Source organism: Zeugodacus cucurbitae, chromosome 3 (assembly GCF_028554725.1).
Source record: "Zeugodacus cucurbitae isolate PBARC_wt_2022May chromosome 3, idZeuCucr1.2, whole genome shotgun sequence".
Lineage (NCBI taxonomy): Eukaryota > Metazoa > Arthropoda > Insecta > Diptera > Tephritidae > Zeugodacus > Zeugodacus cucurbitae.
In genome coordinates, this window is record NC_071668.1 from 47241917 (window position 1) to 47265911 (window position 23995).

Here is a 23995-nt window from a genome sequence, read left to right on the forward strand (position 1 = left end):
ACGAGGTTGTGAACGGACCCTTCCCTTTTTCGGAAGGCGGTACCACCATCTTTTCCATTTTTAATCTCAATTTAAGTACTGGCATTCTGTACCTTTATCTTCCTTTAAATTTAGTGCTTCTGTCGTTTATCTCTGCAACATGTTGCCGGAGTACATTTATCGAATATTGGAGAGGTTCAAGCTTTAAACTGCCTCTAACCAGTCAATTTCCGGTTTACAATTTTTGAATATGACAAAAACAATCGGATGTTTATCACCGAGTTGGTAACTGCGCTACTCATTTGGAAGATTCTTCCCAATATAGCTAAAGAAATATACATACCTAATACATAATACAGAATAACATAGATCTGTACTAAAACCATTCAATAAATTACCCCGCAAATGATTACAACTCTATATACGATTTATCTTATACTTAGTATGAAGGAAAACAATTGATAAATATGTTGTTTCAAACGGCTATGAGATATTTTAGTCCTTGACATTGAATTTTTTGATCATAGTACGTCTAATATTTATACCTGTCTCTTTTAACAGCAAACGTTTAAACTAACTAAATTATATTCGTGATTCGGACATTAAGTGAAGTTATGAATCGGTTATACATTTTAAGTAAAAAATCCATTCGACCCCAGAAGTGTATAATTGTTATAAAACTTGAAGTTTTTATAATTTTTTCTAATAACAGTCGCTGCTAGGCAAGCTATATTGAACCTCCGAACTGTTTATAGCTCGAGCTGCCTCATAAATCTTGCGTAACTTTATAACTTCAACTCTATGGTTAGTCAAGAGTACATACAGTTGAACTTCTCTAAATCGAATCACCATAATCCAAAAAAAAATCTTCGAGTTAGAGAGACTTCCGAGGTAAGGAAGGTAATTTGTATGAAATTTAACTTCTATTGCCAATTCAAGAGTTCAAGTTATGGAGCACTTCGAGTTATGGAGTTCGATCTCTACACACCATAAACACATCTTTACATGGCTCTTCAAACTAACTTATTTAACACACATTGCTATGTGAACCAAACAAAATTAGTAGTATGCAGTCTCTCGTATGTTTTCGTTTAATAGAGTCGTCACATCCCAGAAAAATAATATTATTATAATATAATATAAACACATCAAAAATAGCTTGTTTCGTTATAAATTTATTCAATTCGATTTATTCGCTTCACCAATAAATTTTACTCGTAAATAATTGCACGACTCTTTAACGGTAACAATCTCTTACAATTTTTCGACACTTCCAACACTTGGAATATACATGATTTTCATTTCGATTGCAACTTCTAATAATAAACGATTACTTTTAGTACATTATTAACAAAGTTTTGAGTTTTGCGAGACTCGTGCGGAGTTACATAAGAGTCAATTGTAATTTGTATACTTAACAACAGTAAATTATAATAAAAATGTTACGTGTAGCTTACGAATTCAATCAATGTTTACACAAAGAACGAAGCAAAGGCGGTACAAAAAATTGTCTAAAAATATAACGGTTTGGTCGGCATAACATTTAAGCATTGGTTACTTTAAGCAATTGGAGTTAATAAAATGTGTACAATTAATTAAATATTATAAACTATTTACTAATGTTTAGAATTGAAAAAAATATTTATTGATTTTATGTTTGCTCAAAATTATTTTACGTTTCTAGTGCTGTGGCAATTAAAATGCAAATTTTTAAATTTCGAAAAAATATAAATTATAAAAAAGTTTTCGTTTACTTTTTAATACATAGAAATAAACACTCGTTCCACCATTGTCTAACACTAACAACACAAGTGACAAACATAATCTCTATATAGTTCGTATGTGCAACTTATGGGTGATGATTTTATTTGCACTATTTATCCGAAAACTTTTTCAAAGCATTCGTGGCAATATGGCTTGTCGTTTTGTTCTTTGAAGGTGCCCTTATTGAGCTGCTTCAAGCAGAAGGCGCACACAAAATGTTCCGGATGGAACTTCTTGAACATGGCAGTAATGCAGCGACCTGTGATGGGTTTGGAGCAGCCGGCGCATAGCGAACCGCGCTTTGCATGGTAATGAGTCTCACAGTAGGGTAGACCTTCGTGATCGAAGAAAGAGCCACCTTGGAAGGGCCGTCGGCAATCCTGCAAAAGTTTAAAAGATAATGGAATTAGTTATAGAATTATGATGACATTATTATTATATTAAAGTAAGCGCACAACCAGCTGCTATAGATTTATAAATAATAAATTTCATTCTCATTTTGTGTTTTTCGTAACTTGTTAAAACTTAATGATACGTGCCAACAAGTAGTTAACCCCCATTAATTGTATATCAAATAAACATCAAGTTCTCTGACTATTTTCTCTAACGTGCATTTCTCTTACTCCGGCAATTCGATCATTAGGTTAGGTCAGGGGGTAGATCTCCGCAACTGCAGAGGGTCTCACCTTGAGAGCTTCGACTGTGCTCAAATACACCTGACAGATCACCAAGACTTTTATTATTCGACAAAGCTCTTGGACTCTATTACAAACTTCTTAAGACGACTAATGTTGATTCCAGTCACTTCGATGGATTTGCCGAAGATGTGCCTACCGAGGTGTTTTAGCCTTAGTCTGGTGAATGTTGGACATTGAAAGAAGTGCTTGGATGATTTTTCTTCACCTTCCTCCAAGCAACTAGCATCTGACTTGATCCCTAACCTCACCACATGTGTACTAATTGGACAATGCTCAGTAATACCCTTCCCACCTTCGATCCATCTTTGAAAAAGCTCACTGCGCCTCTTCTACATCGACTATCCCCTCCCACACAGTTCTTGAAGGTATATGCGCAGTGCAAAAACCACTGGGAGACGGCTCCGCGGTGCAGTGGTCTAGAACAGGAAAGCACGTTAAGTGACGGAGGATTTCAGAGTGCCCCTGTTTCGGACCCTTCATGCTTCAGCTTCACTAAGTCTGTTGTTTAATTAACAATTTTCATTAATGATTCAATTGTTGTGATATTCTTGATTCCAACAAAAGGAGAAGAAAAATTAATATTTTCGAATATAAAATCATAAACAACATACAATGTTGTTCAAATCCCCCCCTTCACAGTGGCCGTCGTATTGCGTTCAATAATAAAAATGCTTTCAATATTCGACAAATGGACGGCGATTACAAAAAAATTTCGCCATATTTAAATGCATTGCATTCCCATCAATGTAATAAATTAATTTTCATTAAGCGAGCGAAATCTTATTTTGCATTTAAGCGAACGAAAGCCACAGACCACACAAGCACAACAAGAGCAACAACAACGATGAAGAAAATGAATTATGAATTGAAGAATTGCATTCATGCAAAGCCATTAGATCGTTTACAACTGTTATGCGCTTTGGCACTTTGACAATGCCACCGACACTGTGCGCTGCGAATGGTAAAAATTTGTCGCCAACGAATAAAGTGGCATTATAAATTGCCAACATGTTGTCAAGAAATATTTGGTCTGCTCAAAAGATTGAAACACAATTAGAACAATGCATATCAGTACATACAATCAGACATACATAAATTCATAATTGCGCTGCGTAGAAATGAGGTTCAATGCGCAGTGGTATGACATCATAAACAATTGCGGAATAGAATGGCTAGTATATTTTAGGATTAGGCATTTCAGAAATTTAGTATTGAATTGTATTTAATTTTTCGTGAAAATTTGACTGAATTTTAGTCTCCATCTTGTATAGGCGTGGCATTCCATAAGGAAGTATTGTGATGATACCACCTTGCCTTCTTCCATGCGATTTCTGCAGCTAGAACCGTATATAATTTTTAATGAACAGAAGGACCTTGCAATTGACCAGCATAGCTGAAGCACAACTGTCCAGTGGAAAACACACGGTGATAGGTAGTGATCCTCCTTGTAGCTGTTCTATTTACAAATAATTTTTTTTAATTTTCTGACATGAGAGATGTTACGTATACGTACCGTCGAACAAAAAGTAAATTATTACTGTTTAAATGCTTTTTACATTTGGTTTCAGCGAATAATTTACTTAAGATCGTTGCAACGAATACCGTTTATGATAATTTTTTCAATTCACATCGGCAAAATACATATCTCTCATTTACTTGAATAGTGTCACAACTCAAAAGAGTCGATTTTTCAGGAGAGCGATTTAAAGTTTTTAATTGTCTCTTATTTAGCAAATATAGAAAATTTCCAACTGTGGCCTAGTGGCCTGTAATAAATTATCTAATAATAAATTATCTAATCAAATCTAGTGGCCTGTAATATATTAAATACAATGTTGAGCATAAATGGACCAAATAGAGTGTACTAATGCTTTTTCTTGGGCATAAACGTGGCCCATCTTGAATTGTGTCGTTATTTGTGAAAAATATAAATCAATTTCGCTGTCATAAGTCAAATGTGTCGTTTTTGTTGAAAAAAATCAATACGAAAAATTTAATTACTTTTCACCAATATCGTTGTAATAAGAAATATGTCGTCCTTTCTGAAAAGAAAACCAAATTCACTCTATGACAATATGTGTTGTAACGCAAAATATGTCTCTCTTTCAGATAAAAATCCATGCCTAATTCTGGCACAACTGAGAAGTGTCGTTATTGTAGTTAAAAAATAATCCAACATAACAAGTATAATAACGGCACATTCTTATTTCACGGTTTATTTCTCTACGCATCGGAATGAAATTTTTATACAATATGGACACTGAAATTGCGCACATTTCTGCATACTCAACTCAAAAATCGTGTTTTTTGAGTTGTGACACTATTTAAGTAAATGAGCGATATGTATATCTCTTGTTTCTCTTGAATTTGAGATAATGAGTTCATCAATATGATATAATTTAATAAAATTACTTTGCATAAATAGTAATATCAATAATAGAAACTAGTAATACCATAAAAGAAAAATAAATCTACCGATAATATCAGCTTAAAAGGTACTCTTTAATAAAATTAATTCCTATATAAAATAGGAACCTGAAAGCTTATTAATAATTTTCTACATTTAGATAGTTCAAAATAAACTTTACTAATTTTTAAAATATTTAGTTGTTGTGATGTCTTAAAATATTTAAATTCAAATAAGAAGGAGCATTCACTTCACAAAAACTAATATAACAGTGGGCGATTCAGTACAAATAACTGGAATGTCTATATATACTATTCATTATCATTCACTATAATATACCTAACGTTGAAAACAAATTGCTGCTCGAAAAGGATATTTAATGAATAAGAATAAACAAACCGAGAAGTATGTCAAAGTAGGGGCGGGATTTGTTTACTTGTATGTGGCATATTTTGCGCTTTAACCTAAAGCTTCCGTAAAAATCAAAAATATTGTTAATGCTGGCAAGCTGTCAAATGAACTGGGATCTGATAGACAGGCAAACGATATGCGACTAACTTTGAAAGCGAAATTTAAAACATATTAACAAAAATAAGGAGGCAAGAAATTATAATGAACGAGCGGCAAACGCTTTGAACATGAACAGCTGCAGTCGTTGAAGGTACATAATTGTAAAATTTTCAAAAACATATGCATATGTACATAAACAATACGCTCAAGAACGACTGACGTGATTTACATAAAAGAACAGACACAAATATATACATACATATATATTATATGCATTTATAAATACAAAAATGTATGTATGCATGCATATATTGATATGTGAAAAGTAGGGTGAACCGTTTTGGATCAGAACGATCCGTAGTTTGAACGCAGTGTAATACAGACAATCAAGGACTAGAAAATAGAAAAAATAACTGGCAACGTTACGTTAAACAGCACGGATTCTGTTGAAACAACAACAAAAATAGTAAATGTGATCATATGTATGTATGTCTGTATTAAATAAAATTTAGCTACTCATGTTGAACTACCCCGATTAATGATATATTTATATATGAGGAATGTCTTTTCAAAAGAGTGTCTACAACATTTGTTAAAAAAATAGTACCTTGCCATTTAGAGCTACAGAAATCTAAAAAAAACAGCATATTCCCTTTTGAAATGAAACTTTAGTAATATCTCCATTTGTTGTGTAGTTGTTTTGTAAATATCCCCTTTAGTTTTCTACTCTGTTGCAAATATCCCCTCTTTTGTAATATATATTTCAATTCAGTATTCTGTTCTTCAAGGCTGCAGTTTGGATTGTCAATAAATATATTTTTTAAACCACTTCAGTTCATATAAATTCTACCATTCTTCTCCAAATTGTTGTTCGAGTAAATTTAAAATACATTTATTCTTGCATTCTTTTAGCCGGGCGTTGTACTACATAAAAATTATCTAAAGTCAAAGGAGGTCATTTGCTCCTTTTTAAAAATGTCATAGTTTGTTCTGCACCAGATTCAAATCTATTGTTTTCATAGGCCTTCAATTTGACAGTGGTTGAACCACAAAGCAGTTTCTTAAAGAGAAAAATTCTCTTTTATGATGGAATACCAGCCAGTCTCTTGTAATTCTCTCCCAAGATTTTGATATCTTTTAGAATCTAGTCTTTTCCCAGTACTTTTAATTGACCTTATTATCATCACATCTACTCCTATATAGCTATATTTTTGTGGATGAAAATATCCCGTTTTGAAACGTAGTCACATTTAAAGTTTTTTTACTTGGAAACTATCTCGTTCAGATCATAATCTAAGTGTTGAAATTGTGTATATTAGCACTAAGAACAATACTCCATACTTAGTTTAAAGAAATATAAAAATGTAAATATCCTCTTTAGAAAAGACACTCCTCATACACATTTTTCTATAATATATAAAACAATATATGTATAATGTATACAAGGCAATGTTTATAATTTGTTTAAATACACGCGAATGGAAACAAACGAATGTGGGTGTTATTGAAAAGTATATTATAAATAAAACAAATTCGCGGCAATTTTTCTTAATAAATATGTACAAAAATAAACGCGTTTGTGTATATGTGTGTATATGTGAGTTACACAGAAATGTTCAAATATTAATATTTGCATGTATGTGAGTATATAGATATATATTTGTATATATATAGAAAAGTACGTGTATGCACGTACATAAACACACGTCTTTGAAGGTCACATTTGAAGAGCCCTCCGAAATGTCGTCTCCGAGGTCGCAGGCCTTCTCCGAATGAACGAAAGTAAGGAAAGCGACCACCTTGCTAACGTCCAATTAGGCCTCAAGGTGGCCGTGACGAGCGCAAGGTCTCGGACCCAATCGCATCTCTACCGGCGTGTTAATCGTGAGTGCACGATACACACGCCTGCCAGAGTCTGACGACGTGTTTGATATGTGTGTTTTTTGTGTTTGTGCTTTTTTTGTTATTTTTTATTTTTTAATATTATTTATACTTTATTTTTATTTACAAATAAACAAATTACAATAATATTGCCTTGTATTTAAAAATACCTAAACTTAACCTAATTCATAGTTGTTGCTTGACTTGTTAGTTATTATACTTTGACTTCTGTTCTATGCGAATTTCGAATTTCCATTCGATACTAAGTTAGTTAGTTTAACAAGTAGAAATAAGAGATATACGTGTGTATTTATAAATTATTGTTACATATGTATGTTCTTGAGGCACGGTGGCACAGCTGTTAACTATGCAGATAAATACAAAAGTTCAGGGACAATATAAGGCCATGGCGCATGGACAGGGACACAATCACTCTGTCATTGGGCGCAAGCACCAATGTTTGACGAGTTCATGCGCACGCACTGCCACGCCTACGCTGAGAACGTGGGGGGATTGCACCAGCAAGATCAGGAATACACATGTATATATCGACTTATTGTGGAGCAGCATGAATGACGGCGCTCGCATGCTTCGAAGATGAGGAAGAATCAAACGAGATCCAATTTGTTGTTATTTTGGAACATTACTTTGCAGTGGAGCACTTAACGGTTGTGTGTGTGTTTTGTGTAAGTGTTTTCATGTGCTTGTGTAGGTGTAACGTGTTTATTGTTTGTGTTATTTTGTATTTAATTGTAGGTGTTTGTGTAGATATGTATGTGTGTTCAACCGCATTGCTGTTTACTTGCGTAAAATATCAGCAAAAATAGAAACTCTCGATTCCCGTATATCTCGCATTGACCGACCGAAACGCACGCTGCGCGCTGTGCTTGTTTTTGTTTTCAATTTTTGCACCCGCCACGCACTGACTAAATATAATAAGCATGCACACATACAAACATGCATACATGCTTAGCTATATTATCGCATAGCTTTATATGTAGCTGATACAATTTTGCTTTTGCAAGTATCAAATTAACTCAAAATTAATGAAACGAACCGTTTTAAAATTCGAAAAAAATAAACAAAAATTCGATAAACCGTTTCTAGTAGAAGTTTGGAGAAATTAAATTCGCCACAGATTCAAATTGTATCTCGGTTTATTCTTCCTCATCGACACCCACGCATGATGGACAGACAGGTTTGCCTTCCATGGCGTAGAATGATTTCCCTCTCACCGCTTTCTTGCAATCCTGGAAAGTTGAAAGTTACAAAATTTGATTTGAGAAACACAGATTCTATGCAATGGTTTCGTTAAATAGCAAGCTATGCGTGTGAAAGCAATTACACTGCGGTTGCACCCCACAAATACCCCCGTTACACGAAAGCTGGCGCGTATTGCGAAGCGTATATCTGCAAGCCACTTACCCGGCAGACGAAGCAGTCCGGATGCCATTGCGAGTTCAGCGCCGAGATGTAGTTCTCCATAATGGCACGATTGCAGCCATTGCACTTGGGCGCGAACATCTCGAAGTAATCGTTGCGGCAGTAGGGTTTGCCATCGCGTTCATGGAAGCCGTCCTCGCCGAATTGCTGGCCGCACTGTGCACAGAAAAAGTGCTCTGTGTGCCATGTCTTGTCCAAAGCTGTCACGCATTTCTGTAAACGAGGAAGGATTATTCAAGGATATCAACTAAAAATCTATTTAAACAGTTAGCCGTGTGTGAGTGCGTACATCTAGAATAGCGCCATTGCAGTAAGCGCAACGTGGACTGAATAGATTGTGGTAGTCTGGCTCACAGTAGGGGAAGCCATCGCGTTCGAAGAAGTTGCGTGTGCCCAACTCCTGGTTGCAGTGGTTGCATGTGAAGTGCTCTGGATGCCAGGTTTTGCCCAAGGCTGTGATCACTTGGCCCACAATTGGCTTTTCGCAGGCATTGCAGCAGCCCTTTTGCACGGTATTGACTCCTTGACGACTCATATTGGCTTGTAAACTACCAAGCATAGAATCCAACTGATCTGGTTCGTTATCTTCTACAACGGTAGAAGTGGTGCTCTCGGTGATGATTTGCGTTAAATGTGACACGCCCTTATTTGGCTTAGCGTAATCGGTAACTGTTTGGTGGTGATGATTCGAACCGTTATTAACCTAAAACGAGTAATATACAATACATTAACTATTGAGATCCTTTATTAAATCCTTGGCCTCTATGAAGGATTGTGAAAAATGTCTACTATACACATCTATATGTATATTATTAAATTTATTAAGTAGTTTGCCGTTGGCGTTGTTGCCTTACGTTCTCGTGTGCGATCTAAAGCGTCTGGTGAAAATTTTCAAACTGAAAATACTTTTATGCGCGCCGAACTCAAAAACTTAGCAATCGGTTGTCGTGTCTAGTATAAGAACAACAACAATAAATAGCAACAACAAAATATATTGAAAAATAGAAGAAGAAGAAGCAGAAAAAAATAAAAAGAAAGAAAATATGATGACCGTGTTACGAGCTGGTAAATGCGCCGACGCAGGTCGCAACGCTCTACAATTGGGAAGCTTCTTTGGCATTGCCAAAAAATATCTATATGAAGTATGCCGGTCAGTGTTCCTCATTTAATTATGCCTGTGTATACGAGTGTGCTGATTCCCTTAGACAGGCGTAACGGATTTTGGTTTTTCCGCTGCCGCACCCATACACCCAGCGGGGCATTCCCACTTGCCGCATTGCACTGCACTACATACATGAATATGTTTATGCGCGGGAACGCCGGGCGTTCTATACTGAACGTTCAACACACCATTAATTAAACTGCGTGGGTATTGAGATTTTGACCAAAAGTCATTCGCGAATTTTCATTCTTGATACTACTCCTTAAAGCCCAACAACGGGGACGACAGTATAGTCTAGAGGGCGCATAGCTAAGTTACAAATTGCACGTACGATTTTTGCGTGTTTGTTCAAAAATAAAATTAATTTTGTGCACTATTTAGTTTTTGTTTCAATAAGCAGGTCGTGCATGTCATCAACAGTGTGGGACATACAACTGTAAGCGGTGTACAGCAGGAACTAAGTAATGATCTGGTGTTTTTCTTGTTGTGTTATTGACATAGCGGATTATACCATAGGTTCAGGAAATGCTGCCTGTCGTGAACATGAGTAAGACGGTGTATAATCGAAACTGATTTTTTTTTTTTGCAGAGAGCACTTTAAGTTTGTCTTTTAGGCAGAGGTGGCTGTCATTAAGGTGATAGTAGACATACTGCACCACAATGCGGCCTCCTTTAGAGAAGTGTGAATTCACTCCGACAGTAGAGCGGCAATACTGACCTTGGATTCGATGACACTGTACTCAAAGCTAGTTAGGGAGTGTCTATTTATCAGTAGTTTCGAACTACTTTGTAATCCGACTTGTGTGGTCACCCGGTCACCAGAGACCCTAGGGTACCTTAGCAACATTGACCTCGGAGTGGAAGCGGGTAGATAGTCCGTGGTCCACTTGTAAACGCTGGATAACAACCAGCACCTGTGCAGTAGCGAGGTCCAGAAGGCTCGTGATGGACTGAAAACGGCCCTTCCAGCTGCTGACGCTTAGAAAGGCTAATCTCTCCGCAATCATTGGTGTGCTTAGTAGTCAATGTCCAATAAGCACACATGAGGTGAGATTAGGGATCAGTCAGACGCTAGTTGCCAAAGTTGCTTAGAGGAAGGCGGAGAGAAATCATCCAAGCACTTCCGACACTAGCCGACTTAAGGACTTTATAACACAGTGCAAACGCTTTGTCGAATCGTAAGGGACTTCGCGATCCGTCAGGATTATTTGGGTGTCACAAACGACAGATGCTGTCTAAGTGAGATTCTCTGTAGATGCGGAGATCTATCCCTTGACCTAACCTAACTCTATGTTAAATCTACTCAATATAGTAAATATGTATTAGATATTTCTAGCAACGGCGAGCAAGCATTAAATTTCCAGCACTTTATATCAATGACTGCGATCATTTGATTGTGTCTTATTACTTAGACTGATGTGATGTAACTTCGTACATGTCTGTCGTAATTTTTTAGGGAAAATGTTGGAGTAATCACATCAACTTCATCTGACCATCACAATTTATATCATTACAAAAAAAATAGTTTTCTAAATAACATCCACCGATTTTTACACCCGGTATTCAATTAATCAGAGTTTCTCTTTATCATGAACTTTCCAAACTATTTCGACGATATAATTACATATGATTACCAAAAAATTCCGGGTAAAACCTTGTTTTTACGGTATTTTATCAAAACATGAAATTCACAGTTTACAGAAATGATCCACCAATGAAAAGCTCCACAAGCATCAATCAAATATAGTGTGTATGCCATTTAAGATAAACAATTGGTTAGCTGACAGATGCGTGTAATAAATCAGGCAATGTCATCAAAGCCATTAGCGGAAATGTGTCAGATGTCTAGTGGCAAAGAACACAGAAGATAATAAATTATATTTAGTTGTGAAACAGAACTTCATAACTTGACTTTATAAAAATAAAATCGAAATGGACCAAAGTAGCTATGAGTGGATTAGAAAGAATGAGTGGCAGCGATTTCTGGAGGATTTATATTTTTCTGCGGTACAATACATATACATAGTAAATTCTCGTATATTTATGTTTATATAATAGATTATACGTGTGTATATGTATATGTAGATATATTTTACAAATTGACAGATGTAATATTTCCATTCAAAATAGTTTACTAAGCCCACAAGTTTATGGAACTTTGAAAGATAGAAAGCAATTTTTGCCCGGCAAGAAGTAACGAGTCGGGGCTCCGCTGCCCTCTTGTGCTCTAGCACTGGATCAATGGACCTCTCTCGAGCTTAGTAACTAAAACCTGCTCAGTTACAAGATCGTTTGGCTCAAAATAGATCGCAAGAAGTCGGCGGAACCACGTGCACTCAAAAAGGTACAACTTGCTGCAATAGTGGTATTACTCACTGGGCACGGAAGGAAGACGAGGTGGAAACACCAACGTATTTCCTCCTACACTGTACAGCGTTCGCAAGACTGAGGTTTGGCGAACCATGTGAACTGGTCGGAATAGACACGTGTAAGGGTCATCTTTGCGATCTATATTTAAGAATCTTTTGGCATCACAATGGACCGGCAGCTTAAGCTGTCCAAGTGGGATCCATCGCAACAACTTAGCCTAAGAAGTACCGAACATTCGTGTGTAAACTCTTGTAAAAACATGTTTATTGTAATTATAAAAGATATGCAAGTGAAAACTAAAGCGTTCAATATAAAATATGGTACATTCTTGTGTATGAATACCGCTCGGAAATGTCTTTTTTAATGAGTTTATACGTTTTAACACACTTGATACTTTCATAAAGCATTTTAAATCAAATAAATTTCTTTTTATTATTTTTGGGGTTAGACTTGAGATCACGAGATTTGGGTTTATTCAAGCATTCAACTAAATACTATATGGGAAGCGAGTACCGCAGTAGACATTTGAAAGAAAACACTAGTTCAGAAGGAAAATATAAGCACAGTTATATATTATTCATGCAAAACACATAATTTCATTTGTGAAACTGGCAAATCATGAGATTATCTCAGCAACCCGAAATACACACAAATATTATTTATATTGCCTTCTGTTTTTTTCATTCTTTCCTACAACTAAAAAAAGCCGAAGAAAACATTATTATTTTGCTGATCGGTGGCACACGTTACGCCAAATATATATGTGCTCGCAGCTGTGTGTGCGTGTGTGTACATTTGGATGTATGAAAACGAAATGCCAATTTGAAAAGTTTTTATGTTTTTGTTTTTATTTCTTATGTGAAGTGTGTAGTGTGTACATAATTTGTTGAGCCGAGCGGAAACAGGTAGGCAGAATGCAATATCGCACGAAGCGCAGCGACCCGAAAATACTCACAATACTAAATGAGATTCACTTTTCTAAACAATGCCATTTAAATTGGGATGAAGTCCAATGGATTGCATGATCGGCTATATGGACAAACACACGTAAATATATATAAATTGGAGATGTTTTGGAGCAGTTAGAGGTGCTGCGCGTTGCTTTCGTATTTATTTGCTTAATTACAGAGGGGACAATGGAGAATAGGTGAGGGTGGACGGTGGCGCGGTGGAAAACAGTGAACAGGCGGTGTTGGCAATGAAGCCTTCAGCTGGCACAAACTGCCTGTCGCTGTATCCGCCCAACATTTCCACACGCCTTCCAAGTCAATGGTAATGAAAAGTAGCAACGTGTTTTTGCTTTTATTTTTGCATCTTTTGTATTTTTTGCTTTCGAAGGAGAACTGAAATTAGATAAGTACGATAATAGCGTATAATATATGTATGTACTCTGTACGTGAGTAAAAAAAAGCACACGAAAACGAAAATAGACCATTGGAAGGCGTAGAGCGCAAGGAAACTAAATTTAAATGCTCTGTCGTGGCAACATTTGCGGTAACGCTAATTCGCGTGCGGACAACTGTGTGCGGATTTCGGCCGCTTGTTTCGGCTGCCTAGTCGTTTGGTTGGCTGGCCATTGATGGTGGCCGTGTGCAATTTGTTTATATTTTTGGCATTATTTATTGTCAGAATTTTCATCATAAGCTAATAAGCGACTGTGGCGTCTGCAAAAATCATTTAAACAGGAAGGAGAGGGAGTACCACGCGATTGTAATGAGGAGAGTGGGAGGAGGAGGAGCAGGAGGCTGTGAATCGTAGATGGGGAAGGGGGAAATGTTTCAAAAACAACTTGGAGCGCTTAATATGTACGACAAAACGTTTAGCGGTGCCAACAACAACAACAACAACAGCTACGAGGACGCCGTCGGTCAACGTTTGATTTGGTTGGAGAAAGAAAGCAACAAATGCTCTAAGAGCAAGTGTACCAACAAAATTTGCGAAAAGTTTTAAAAATAATAATTATAAAAAAAGAATAGAAACCAAAAACAACAAATAGCAACGCTTTACATGGAGGACATCGCGTTTGGATTCTTATAAATATGTATATATGCATGTGCATAAAAGCATTACCACTAATTTGGCCAGCTGTTTGGCCGTATTTCTACCCATTTTAGGAGCATGCATCTTGAATTTTGTTTTGTACAAATGGAGCGTTTCTACAAATTTCGACCACTTTAAAGCGTCTGATGTATTTTATGAAACGTTGTTAAAGATCAGATGGTATGCTACAACCTACCGTTAGCTGTGTGATTTGAGCCATCGGCACACCAGTTGGTAGTCACGCGCTCAAAGCACTCGTCGTATAGTTCGTCATATGCACATACATTTTGATATTTTTATGTACGCATGTATGTAATACATATTTATGATTTTTCATGAACCGTGTTGTCCGTGGCATTGAACGTTTTAAGCGATTTTAAATAACACATCAAATTATTTAATGTCCACTGATTGTGAGTACAAATTTTTGTCTTACATGAATACATACACACATAAGTATGTATATGATGTAATTGTGTAGATTTGTGCAATAAAAATTAAAAATTAATTCAAGGACGTTATGTGGACAGCCTTACAACTTCTGATCGAGATATGTCACTTTTGTCAAGGTTGATCCTTTGACATTGATGGGAAGTTTGTTCAACATATATAACAATGATAGAGTGTATGCCTGCTTTTGTTTTTTAAATTCAAGCATCAATATTTGAAGAATTTGAGTGGTATAAAACAGTTGTAAACACGAGGAAACCTTGTTAAAATTTTACAGTTTTAAAGATTCTGAACAACTTGTATGCACAAAAAGTTTATCATTAGACATCTGGAAAAATCTTAATCAGTAGTGTAGGGAGAATTGAATTAATCATTATCATACTTGTGTTGACTCCAATAGTTGTGCAATTTGTTATCGCTATTTTAGTCCTGGCTATTAAAACAGGATTTTCTATTATGTATGGCTACTATTCAGTATACTAGAAAAAGCCGATAAAAAATCTGAGTTTACATTTCTGAGAAGCACTCTTTAAACCAGCTCAAATCCGTGAAATGTTTTCATAAAATATTAAAAGAAGAACGATCGAAAATAATAATAAAAGGTAAGGAAGGGCAGAGTTCGGGTGCAACCGAACATTTCATACTCTCAAAATTTATTTATTTAAATTTAGTAAGATAACACACAATTCCACCTATATATTCGACATTCAAGTCCACTAGAATAATGAAAATCATTATACATATATTTTATATGAAAGCTGGAGTAATTCTTGTATCGATTTCACTAATTTTTTCCACCAAACTAAATTTTATTTAGATAATGCATTTCATTTCATTTTTTCATTTTGCTAAGATATCATATAAATCGATATACATACATACATATGTATACGATATAAAAAATATTCCACAGGATGTTTGAAAAATCTAATATACTCAATGAATGGGAATAGAGGAAGTAATCACGCCACTTTTGGCACAGAGGCACCTTATTAGAATAAAAAGATTACCTCTAACAAATTATCTATAGGCACTTAGGTCCTTATGTTCAGTATCTAGGGTCTTGAAAAGTTTTAATCCCATTTCGACATTTTTTAAATTAGCGATGACCCACTTCCAATGCATCATTTCTAAAAAGTTTTATTCCAATATTTTCACTGGTTCATTCTTTGTACAATTATGTGAAAAATAATAAGGACAGGGAATAAAAAGTAAACTTCAATATAGTACTACTACTTTATAAAACAGATTCCGTTAAAAAAATTACAAGTTTTTGCCCACAGCGTGTCGTTTCAAAATAATAACGAAAATATTTTTAATTAAAAGTGCTTATTTCCAAATATTTATATTAATACTTTAAGTTTTAATATCACTAAATTAGATCCTCATTTGTCCCTTTATTGAAATATGGGAAAGGGTAAGCGCTGTTATCCGAAACTCGGAGAACATTTTAAAAATTTTGTCAAACAGTGAAATTCTTACAGAAAAGTAGTAAATTTAATTTAAAATTCCAAAAAAATAATTGAATATGCAATTAAAGAGGTTCCCCATATTGAAACACGCAAGCCCAAAATATCATTGTCTATGAAAAAAATTCATTTCGCTGTGACAAAAAAAAAATCATTTATTTCTGTAAAACAAGTTAAATATTATTCTAATATTGATGTTGACCCATCCCCAAAAGTTCCTATGTTGAGAAGAGAGAATGTGCAACAAATACTAATGTTTGTTGAAGAAATGTCTAGTCTGACAAACCAAATGTGCAAAATTTAGTTTAAAACTAAAAGTACACGACAAAGGTCGCTAAATATGATGTATGACCATATGAAAATTGCTTTCCAAACCAAATTTTGCTTGTACCAAATTTTACTTTTATAACTTTATTTATGGCTTAATTATGGTACTTTATGGGCTTTCGGTTTTCGCCATTTTGCGGGGGTGGAATTGGCCCGATTGCGACCATTTGCACTTCGTCTTCAGGGTGCAAAGGAACATGTGTGTCAAGTTGCATTAAGTATTCTCTATTTTTCCTCAACTTATCGCTTGCTCCCGCAGACATCCGGATTTCAACACGTCTCACCATCCTGATTACTTTGGTATACATACATATATAATTAATATTCTAATATTCTAAAGGTTCGTACCCTATACTAACAAGTAAGGAAGGGCTAAGTTCGGGTGTGACCGAACATTTTATACTCTCGCAATTTATTTATTTAACTTTATTTATATTATATAATACACAATTTGACCCACATATTCGTCATATATATTGTATAAAGTCCATTGAAAGTTGGAAACCATAATATTAGGTTAGAAGCACCGAGGTCCTCGTGTTCGATATATGGGACCTTAAAAACCTATGGTCCGATTTCGGCGATTTTTAGAATGGAGCTGCCACACTATAAATGCAGTATTTATGCAAAGTTCTGCACCGATATCTTCACTGGTGCTTACTTTATATATTGTAATGTAAACGATTCAGATCGTCTTCGAAGTTCTGGTATATAGGAAGTAGGTGTGGTTGTGAAGCGATTTGGCCTATTTTCACAACATCATTGGGATGTAAAGAAACTATTACAAACCAAGTTGCATTGAAATCGGTCGAGTAGTTCCTGAGATATGGTTTTTGACCCATAAGTGGGCGACGCGTCACACCCATTTTCCATTTTGTAAAAAACTCTGAGTGCAGCTTTCATCTGCCATTTTTTATGTGAAATTTAGTGTTTCTGACGTTTTTCGTTAGTGAGTTAACCCACTTTTAGTAATTTTCAACCTAACCTTTGTATGGGAAGTGGGCGTGGTTATTATCCGATTTCTTTCATTTTTGGACTGGTTTTGGTTTATATAGCTCTATTGGTTTCCGAGATATGTACAAAAAACCTATTTGGGGGCGGGACCACGCCCACCTCCCAAAAAAAATTACATCCCAATATGCCCCTTCATAGTGCGATCCTTCATACCAAATTTTATTTCCATAGCTTTATTTATGGCTTAGTTACGGCACTTTATGTGTTTTCGGTTTTCGCCATTTTGTTGGCGTGGCAGTGGTCCGATTTTGCTTAGTTTCAAAAGCAACTTTCCTATGGTGCCAAGAAATAAGTGTGCCAAGTTTCATCAAGATATCTTAATTTTTACTCAAGTTACAGCTTGCACAGACGGACGGACGGACAGACAGACATACGGATTTGAACTCCACTCTTCACCCTGATCACTTTGGTATATATAACCCTATATCTAACTCGTTTAGTTTTGGGTGTTACAACTTGGTCTAGCAACTTTGTTGCGAGAGTATAAAAAAGATATACAGAGGTAGTCAAAATTATTTACACATCGGGCGGTTTTTTACAAGTTTCACACAAAAACCTTTCGCTTGTTGTTGTTGTTGTCGCAGGGTAACAAAATGTTATGTTGTTGTAAGCCTTGATCTATTCCTGAGCGAATGAAGTCAGTTTGGCTAGAATAGCTAGAAATATGGTGGAGAAATACGCAAATGAACTGAAGACTCGCAGTAGTCAAAAGTATTAACACACAACTTGAACTCTATTATCCTGTTCTTATTTAATGATTCGGTTATTATATTCGGTAAAGATCCTTTATGAAATGGAAGATTATCCTGTTGTAAAATGTAGTCAATAGTTGGAAAAGACCGACGGACCAATGCAATGGCATGGTCATGAGAATTCTGATATATCCGGATGATTTAGGGTCCCTAAATTAGTACCAAATCTCCAAAACAGAAGTAAGGAAAATTTCCCCAAAAAATCATAATGTCACTCCCGACTCTATTTAGCGTCTAAACTGCATTATTCTTCTTCTCACGTGGTAAATGCATAAAGCGTTTACTAAAGAAGCCCTGGAACTAAAATTTAGCCTTATCTGCCCACGACAGACTTTAGGATGCAATTTATGGCAATGTGCGACAGGTTTCCGCCCAGTTCTCTTTAAAGTATCCTTGCAATTGTTCGTCTCCTTCTTTTTAATCACATTATAAACAGTATTCCATCAAATTCTATAAATTTTAACTAACTCCGAATCCAAAACCCGTGTCTTAAACTTAGTAACAGTCTTCAATCTAGTTATAATCGATAGTTCCTTTGTTTTCGACATTTTATTTACCAATTTTTAAATTTTAAGGCAGAGTTATGTTGTTATGAATGCAATGGAATCCAATTACTACTTTTGCTTAAACCAAATCCAAGGATAAAGGCTAAATCGCCGTGTGTAAATACTTTTGACGCAAAAAAAATGTGTGTAAATATTTTTGACTACTGCGAGTCTTCAGTTCATTTGCTTATGTCTCCGTCATATTTCTAGCTATTCTAGACTTTATTCGCTCGGGAAAAGATCCAGGTTTACAACAACATAGCATTTTGTGACCCTGCGACAACAACAGCAACAAGCGAAAGCTTTTTGTGTGAAACTTGTAAAAAAACGTCCGATATGTAAATAATTTTGACTACCTCTGTATACGAGTATATATCTCACAACAAAAAGACCTACGTAACAAAAACAAATTTTTGTAATAAGTATACACTAAACGAGTTTCCCTCTCATAACATTTACAATACAGCAAAAACAATATCATTAAAGATCGATTGTTTTACAATAACAGAAAGTCTTTACATCGAGCTCATGTGTAATCCTTCGTGAACACACTTGTTATATATGTACATATTAATGCATGCGTTATTATACAATTTTAAATAACAATTGGCACACTTTTTTTAATTTTCGTATAACTCATTTAAAATAATTCCAATTGTTTTCGCTGTATTTGTATACTGAATGTCAAAAGTTAAAGTTTTTGTCTAACATTTACGGCACTACTTTTGAAAAGTCACCTCAGTAAGAAATATAATTGTTGGCTTATCTTACCTTAAAATCAGATAGCGATGCCATTAAATCATCCAATTCCTTAGTGGCTGACGATGCATAACCCGATGGCGGCGCTTGATTTGGCACATAAATGTCATTCTGTACGATTTCCTTTTCAACAATGCCAACTTTAAAATAAAAATAAAAAATTTGGAGTTAATCATAGTCTGCTTAGCATTTGGATTAAAAGAATTTATTTTTACCTGGACCTTCTGGCGCAAGTGTCTCAGTTTTGGTCTCGCGTACTGTAATGCTAACATGTCGCCCAGGCGTTGGTGACTTGGTAAGGCTTCTAATTTCATGTAATATAATAATGAAATTCATATACACATAAATATAAGACGCTATATTTGTACAATAGTTACCCGTTAGGTACAGCATAGTTTGAGGCGTTATCCATTTCGCTAAGAAGACTATCAATTGTTGGCCGCTCGTCGCTGGAATTGTAGGTATTATATTTGGAGATTGAACTATAACTCGTTGGCACTATGTTTTCTGGAAGAAAATAAATAATTTAAGTCGTTTTTGATAGTGTTAAAAATTACCTAACTTAAGCTAAGTTAATTATAAAACCGAATCATTCATGGCAATCGGGTCTACATAAAAGGGAATGGTTAAGAATGAGGCTATACCATTTCTTCTACACCCCCTATGTAATAGATATAGTTGTAAGTTCATCATAATGTCGATGATTGTCGAACACTCAGTCCTACTGGAAGTGTGAAGTAACTTGTGAGTTAATGGCATTAAGTGATGTTGCTGTTGTGTACACTTTAAAGAAACCATAAAACCATAAACCATCTTTACATAATGAATATTAACACTGGCAGCAAGTGTGTCTTCACCAAGGTGGGTAGTTAGTTAGCTTAACTAATGAGAAAAATACACAGACCGTGAAACTTTTTTGTCGCTTATGAGTTATATCCGCTTATAGCAGTGGATGAATAAAAATTTGACAAACATTTAATTTAATTTACATATTTCTTTTTATCGTTCTTTATTAGAAAATTCTTGCACAGCAAATAAGAGCAAGTAGAAAATTGTTGAAACAAAAAATAATTTTAAGTAGATTAAGAGAATATCAAACAAAGTATTTTTCAATCAGGTATTCAATGGTGATGCTTGTCACTTTTACTTGTTGTAGCGACATAAAACATTCGCCAAATAATTTGAGAAATTTTGCCGATTTGACAGTCGTTGACTGATAAAAATTCGGGGTTCGATCTGGTTTCGTAAAACCGACAGCCGTGGAACTTTTAGTTTTTTGCTTTATTTATGGTTATTATTTTAGAAAGAAGCGAGACGCATTTGCAGACAAAAAAGAAAGAGGCCGAAATGCGTGAGTATGAAGAGCTTGATAAGATGGCCGACAGCTCGCGTTCTGCTTTTTCCCGCCTGGAAAAAACACCAACAATGTCAGCCTCGAAATCCAGCGCAGAATCACTCTTGTCAACAGGTTCTACTTTGGACTGAGTAGGCAATTGAAAAGTAAAGTCCTCTCTCGACGAACCAAAATCAAACTCTACAAGTCGCTTATTATTCCCGTCCTGCTTTATGGTGCAGAAGTTTGGACGATTTCAACATCAGAGTTTTCAACGGTTCTTGCCAACTGCGAATACCGCAGACGATGGAACGATGAGCTGTACGATTTATACGACGACATTGACATTGTTCAGCGAATAAAAAGACAGCGGGTAGGTCAACATGACAGTCCAGCTCTGAAAGTGTTCGATGCAGTACCCGCCGGAGGAAGCCGAGGAAGGGGAAGGCCTCCACTCCGTTGAAGGGAACTGGTGAAGAGCGACCTGGTTACAGTTGGGCGCCGAACTGCGAGGGAAAGATAGGAGTGGCGCGCTATTATCGATTCGGCTATAACCGGCTAAACAGTTTCCACGCCAATCACATACATTGTTATTTAATGGACATATAGTTATCAAGTAAAATGAAAGGCTCCTTCTCAGAGCAAATTAAAGCAATAGTGGATTGAAGAAGACTATTTCTAGCAACTAAATTAAAGTTAATTGCATACTCCTTATAAAAAATGTTGCTATTTACCTTTTTTCTCATAATTACTATTATATCTGGCATTACTCAAATCCTCCAAAAGCGAATCCAGCTCAGATAGATTTTTCGAGTTTTGTTGCACGGGAGAGCCATTATAGGCGCCACTCGTACGTCCAAGTGTTCCCTGATTTTGGTAATTATATGACTGTCCCACCGGTGACGAACCGATGCTACTGCCCAAACCATTGTAGCCACCAACATTGCGCGTTGGTGATGCCGCCGTTCTTGTTTCGGTAACACTGTAGTGTTCTTGATGCACTACCTGCATTTAGAAAAAATATATTTATAGTTAAATTTAAGTTTTTAGTCAAATGCGCCAAATATTTGTAAGACTCACCGGTGGCTGCGCTGCTTTACCACGCAAACTGCCGTAGCCTGAGCTATCGCCATAGTTAATATTGGAGGTATTGTACTGTGGTGGACGATTGCCGGGCACACTGCTCTGCAGATCGGCAAGAAGTGCATCTAAAAATAAGAAATGACAAAAAAAATTAGTAAATAATGCCGTCAATTTAATAGAAAAAATACATATTCTTTTAAAGGAGTATATTATTATTTCCCCCACTTAAGTTATCATAATCGCCGTGACTCATAATTAACAGGTACAATACAATAGGTCAACACTGTGGAAACGTTAAATACTGAAACATTAACTTTTTAACTGATAGAGTAGAAATGACCGCAGTGTCGACAAAAACTGAGCGCAAACCTGTCAACGATGACTGTTGTAATTAGTTTATCTTTCAGTTGAGGCGCTACACTCTACCATCTCAGTTTTCAGAGAAGAAAGCTAACAGGTTTGAGCTTTTCCAATTCGCTTTTTAAATTGTTTGTAGTTTTATATATAGATGCGATTATGTTAGATTATTTATTTTTAATTTCAGCTCTCATGTTTTGACTTTACGTAATCTTTTTTAAAACATGTTTGTGGATTTTGATAATATTGATGAACATTTTTTAAATTAAATAGTTACTTCGACTGAGTTTTAAAAAATGTCTGATTTCTTTCATAGCTCATTCGTGTAGTCTGTATGGCCGATCACATTCGCGCTTGTTTGTGTTGCTTTACGTTGCTGATAGCGCGTTATCAGTAGATACCTGTTCGTGTGGCCCGCGAAGTCTATGGTCGTTTATTTTGGTTTGATTATGATTGTTTGCGTTCATTTCAGTTCTACAATAGTTATTGTAATTTAGCGTAAAATATTTTTTAGTTCGTAATTTATTTTTAGTAAGTTATACATACATATGTATGTACATTAATATATATATGCAGTTAAACAAGTTACGCATGTCTCATTTCGATATTGTAGTGGATTATCTTTTAAGTGGAATTTGTGACGAACAACTTTTTCTATAATATTTCAAATTTAGATTGTGATCTGCTTGTTCTGGCTGATACTATAGTTATTAATAAAAATTCTTGTTGAAATTACAACAAAAAGAAAGCAAAATAATTTTAATGAAATTATATCTTTTCAGAGCGAATAAATACAAACATATTTGAAAAATATCTTAATATCGTCTCGTATTTTTTCACTATTTCTAACCATAATTTGCATGAAAATATATTCATATAGTATGTTGTGGTATTTAATTCTAAAATTAAGAATAAGCATAGACAACAAATTTAAAACCAGAAGCGAATTAGCTTAATATTGAGTTATGGGAAAGCTTTGTATCCATTAAATAGAATCATATATGAATATATGTAGATATTTATATTTAATTGTTTTTGTTTATATAATACAAATAGATTCAAAAAGATCTATACAAAATACTAAATATTATTAACAAGTATAATGAAATTATTTTATATTAAATATAATCCACATAAATAATACATTTTGTCATAACCGTTATTCTCACAAACTGCTTTACATTTGCTTGACAAGCACTTTATTAACCAATGGCATCTTTGCAAAGGAAAGAGTATTGTACTCCTTCCCAAAGCTCATCTTATTTTTTTTTTTTTTTTTGTCTAATAGCCTAGACAGACGGCAGAGTTAACCCCGATTAACTGCGCTTTTAATCAGTTCCAAATTTGTAGGTGACAGCCAGCAGCAAAGCGAGTTATAAACTCTCATATACATTTGATTGGCAATAATATTTTCAGTTTGGTAAAATAAAATTGGATAAATTTATAAATACGTTTTTATTAGAACTATCACATTAGAAAAATTTAGCTATTTCACAGCTGTCAGTATTGCTTATTTTCATTAACAATTAAAAGCGGCCATGTTTAGCAATGTTGCCAACGAAAATGGGTTCGAAATTCGGGTTCAGTTTGCGCTAGTCAATCAATAAGGTGATTTTTTCTTGTGTAAACTAGAATTTTACCTCAGTCACTGT

General features: G+C 35.3%; 1 protein-coding gene across 5 annotated transcripts in view; it reads right to left on the reverse strand.

Annotated features, from left to right (window-relative positions):
- Positions 1-1134: 1134 nt before the first annotated feature.
- LOC105218762 (leupaxin) overlaps positions 1135-23995 on the reverse strand; it is a 50735-nt gene continuing 27874 nt past the window's right edge. For 3 of the 5 annotated variants that reach the window (XM_011194550.3, XM_029044552.2, XM_011194546.3), the window contains exons 3-10: positions 21984-22111; positions 21638-21908; positions 19948-20077; positions 19786-19874; positions 19583-19710; positions 8972-9385; positions 8665-8895; positions 1135-2123 (exon numbers count right to left, since the gene is read on the reverse strand). In XM_011194550.3, the coding sequence (XP_011192852.1) occupies positions 1857-2123; positions 8665-8895; positions 8972-9385; positions 19583-19710; positions 19786-19874; positions 19948-20077; positions 21638-21908; positions 21984-22111 (1658 nt within the window). In that variant the 3' untranslated portion in view covers positions 1135-1856. Of the gene's footprint in view, positions 2124-7769; positions 8490-8664; positions 8896-8971; positions 9386-19582; positions 19711-19785; positions 19875-19947; positions 20078-21637; positions 21909-21983; positions 22112-22211; positions 22352-23995 lie in introns of those variants that run through there. The other 2 variants (XM_011194548.3, XM_011194551.3) reach the window with 2 other exon arrangements.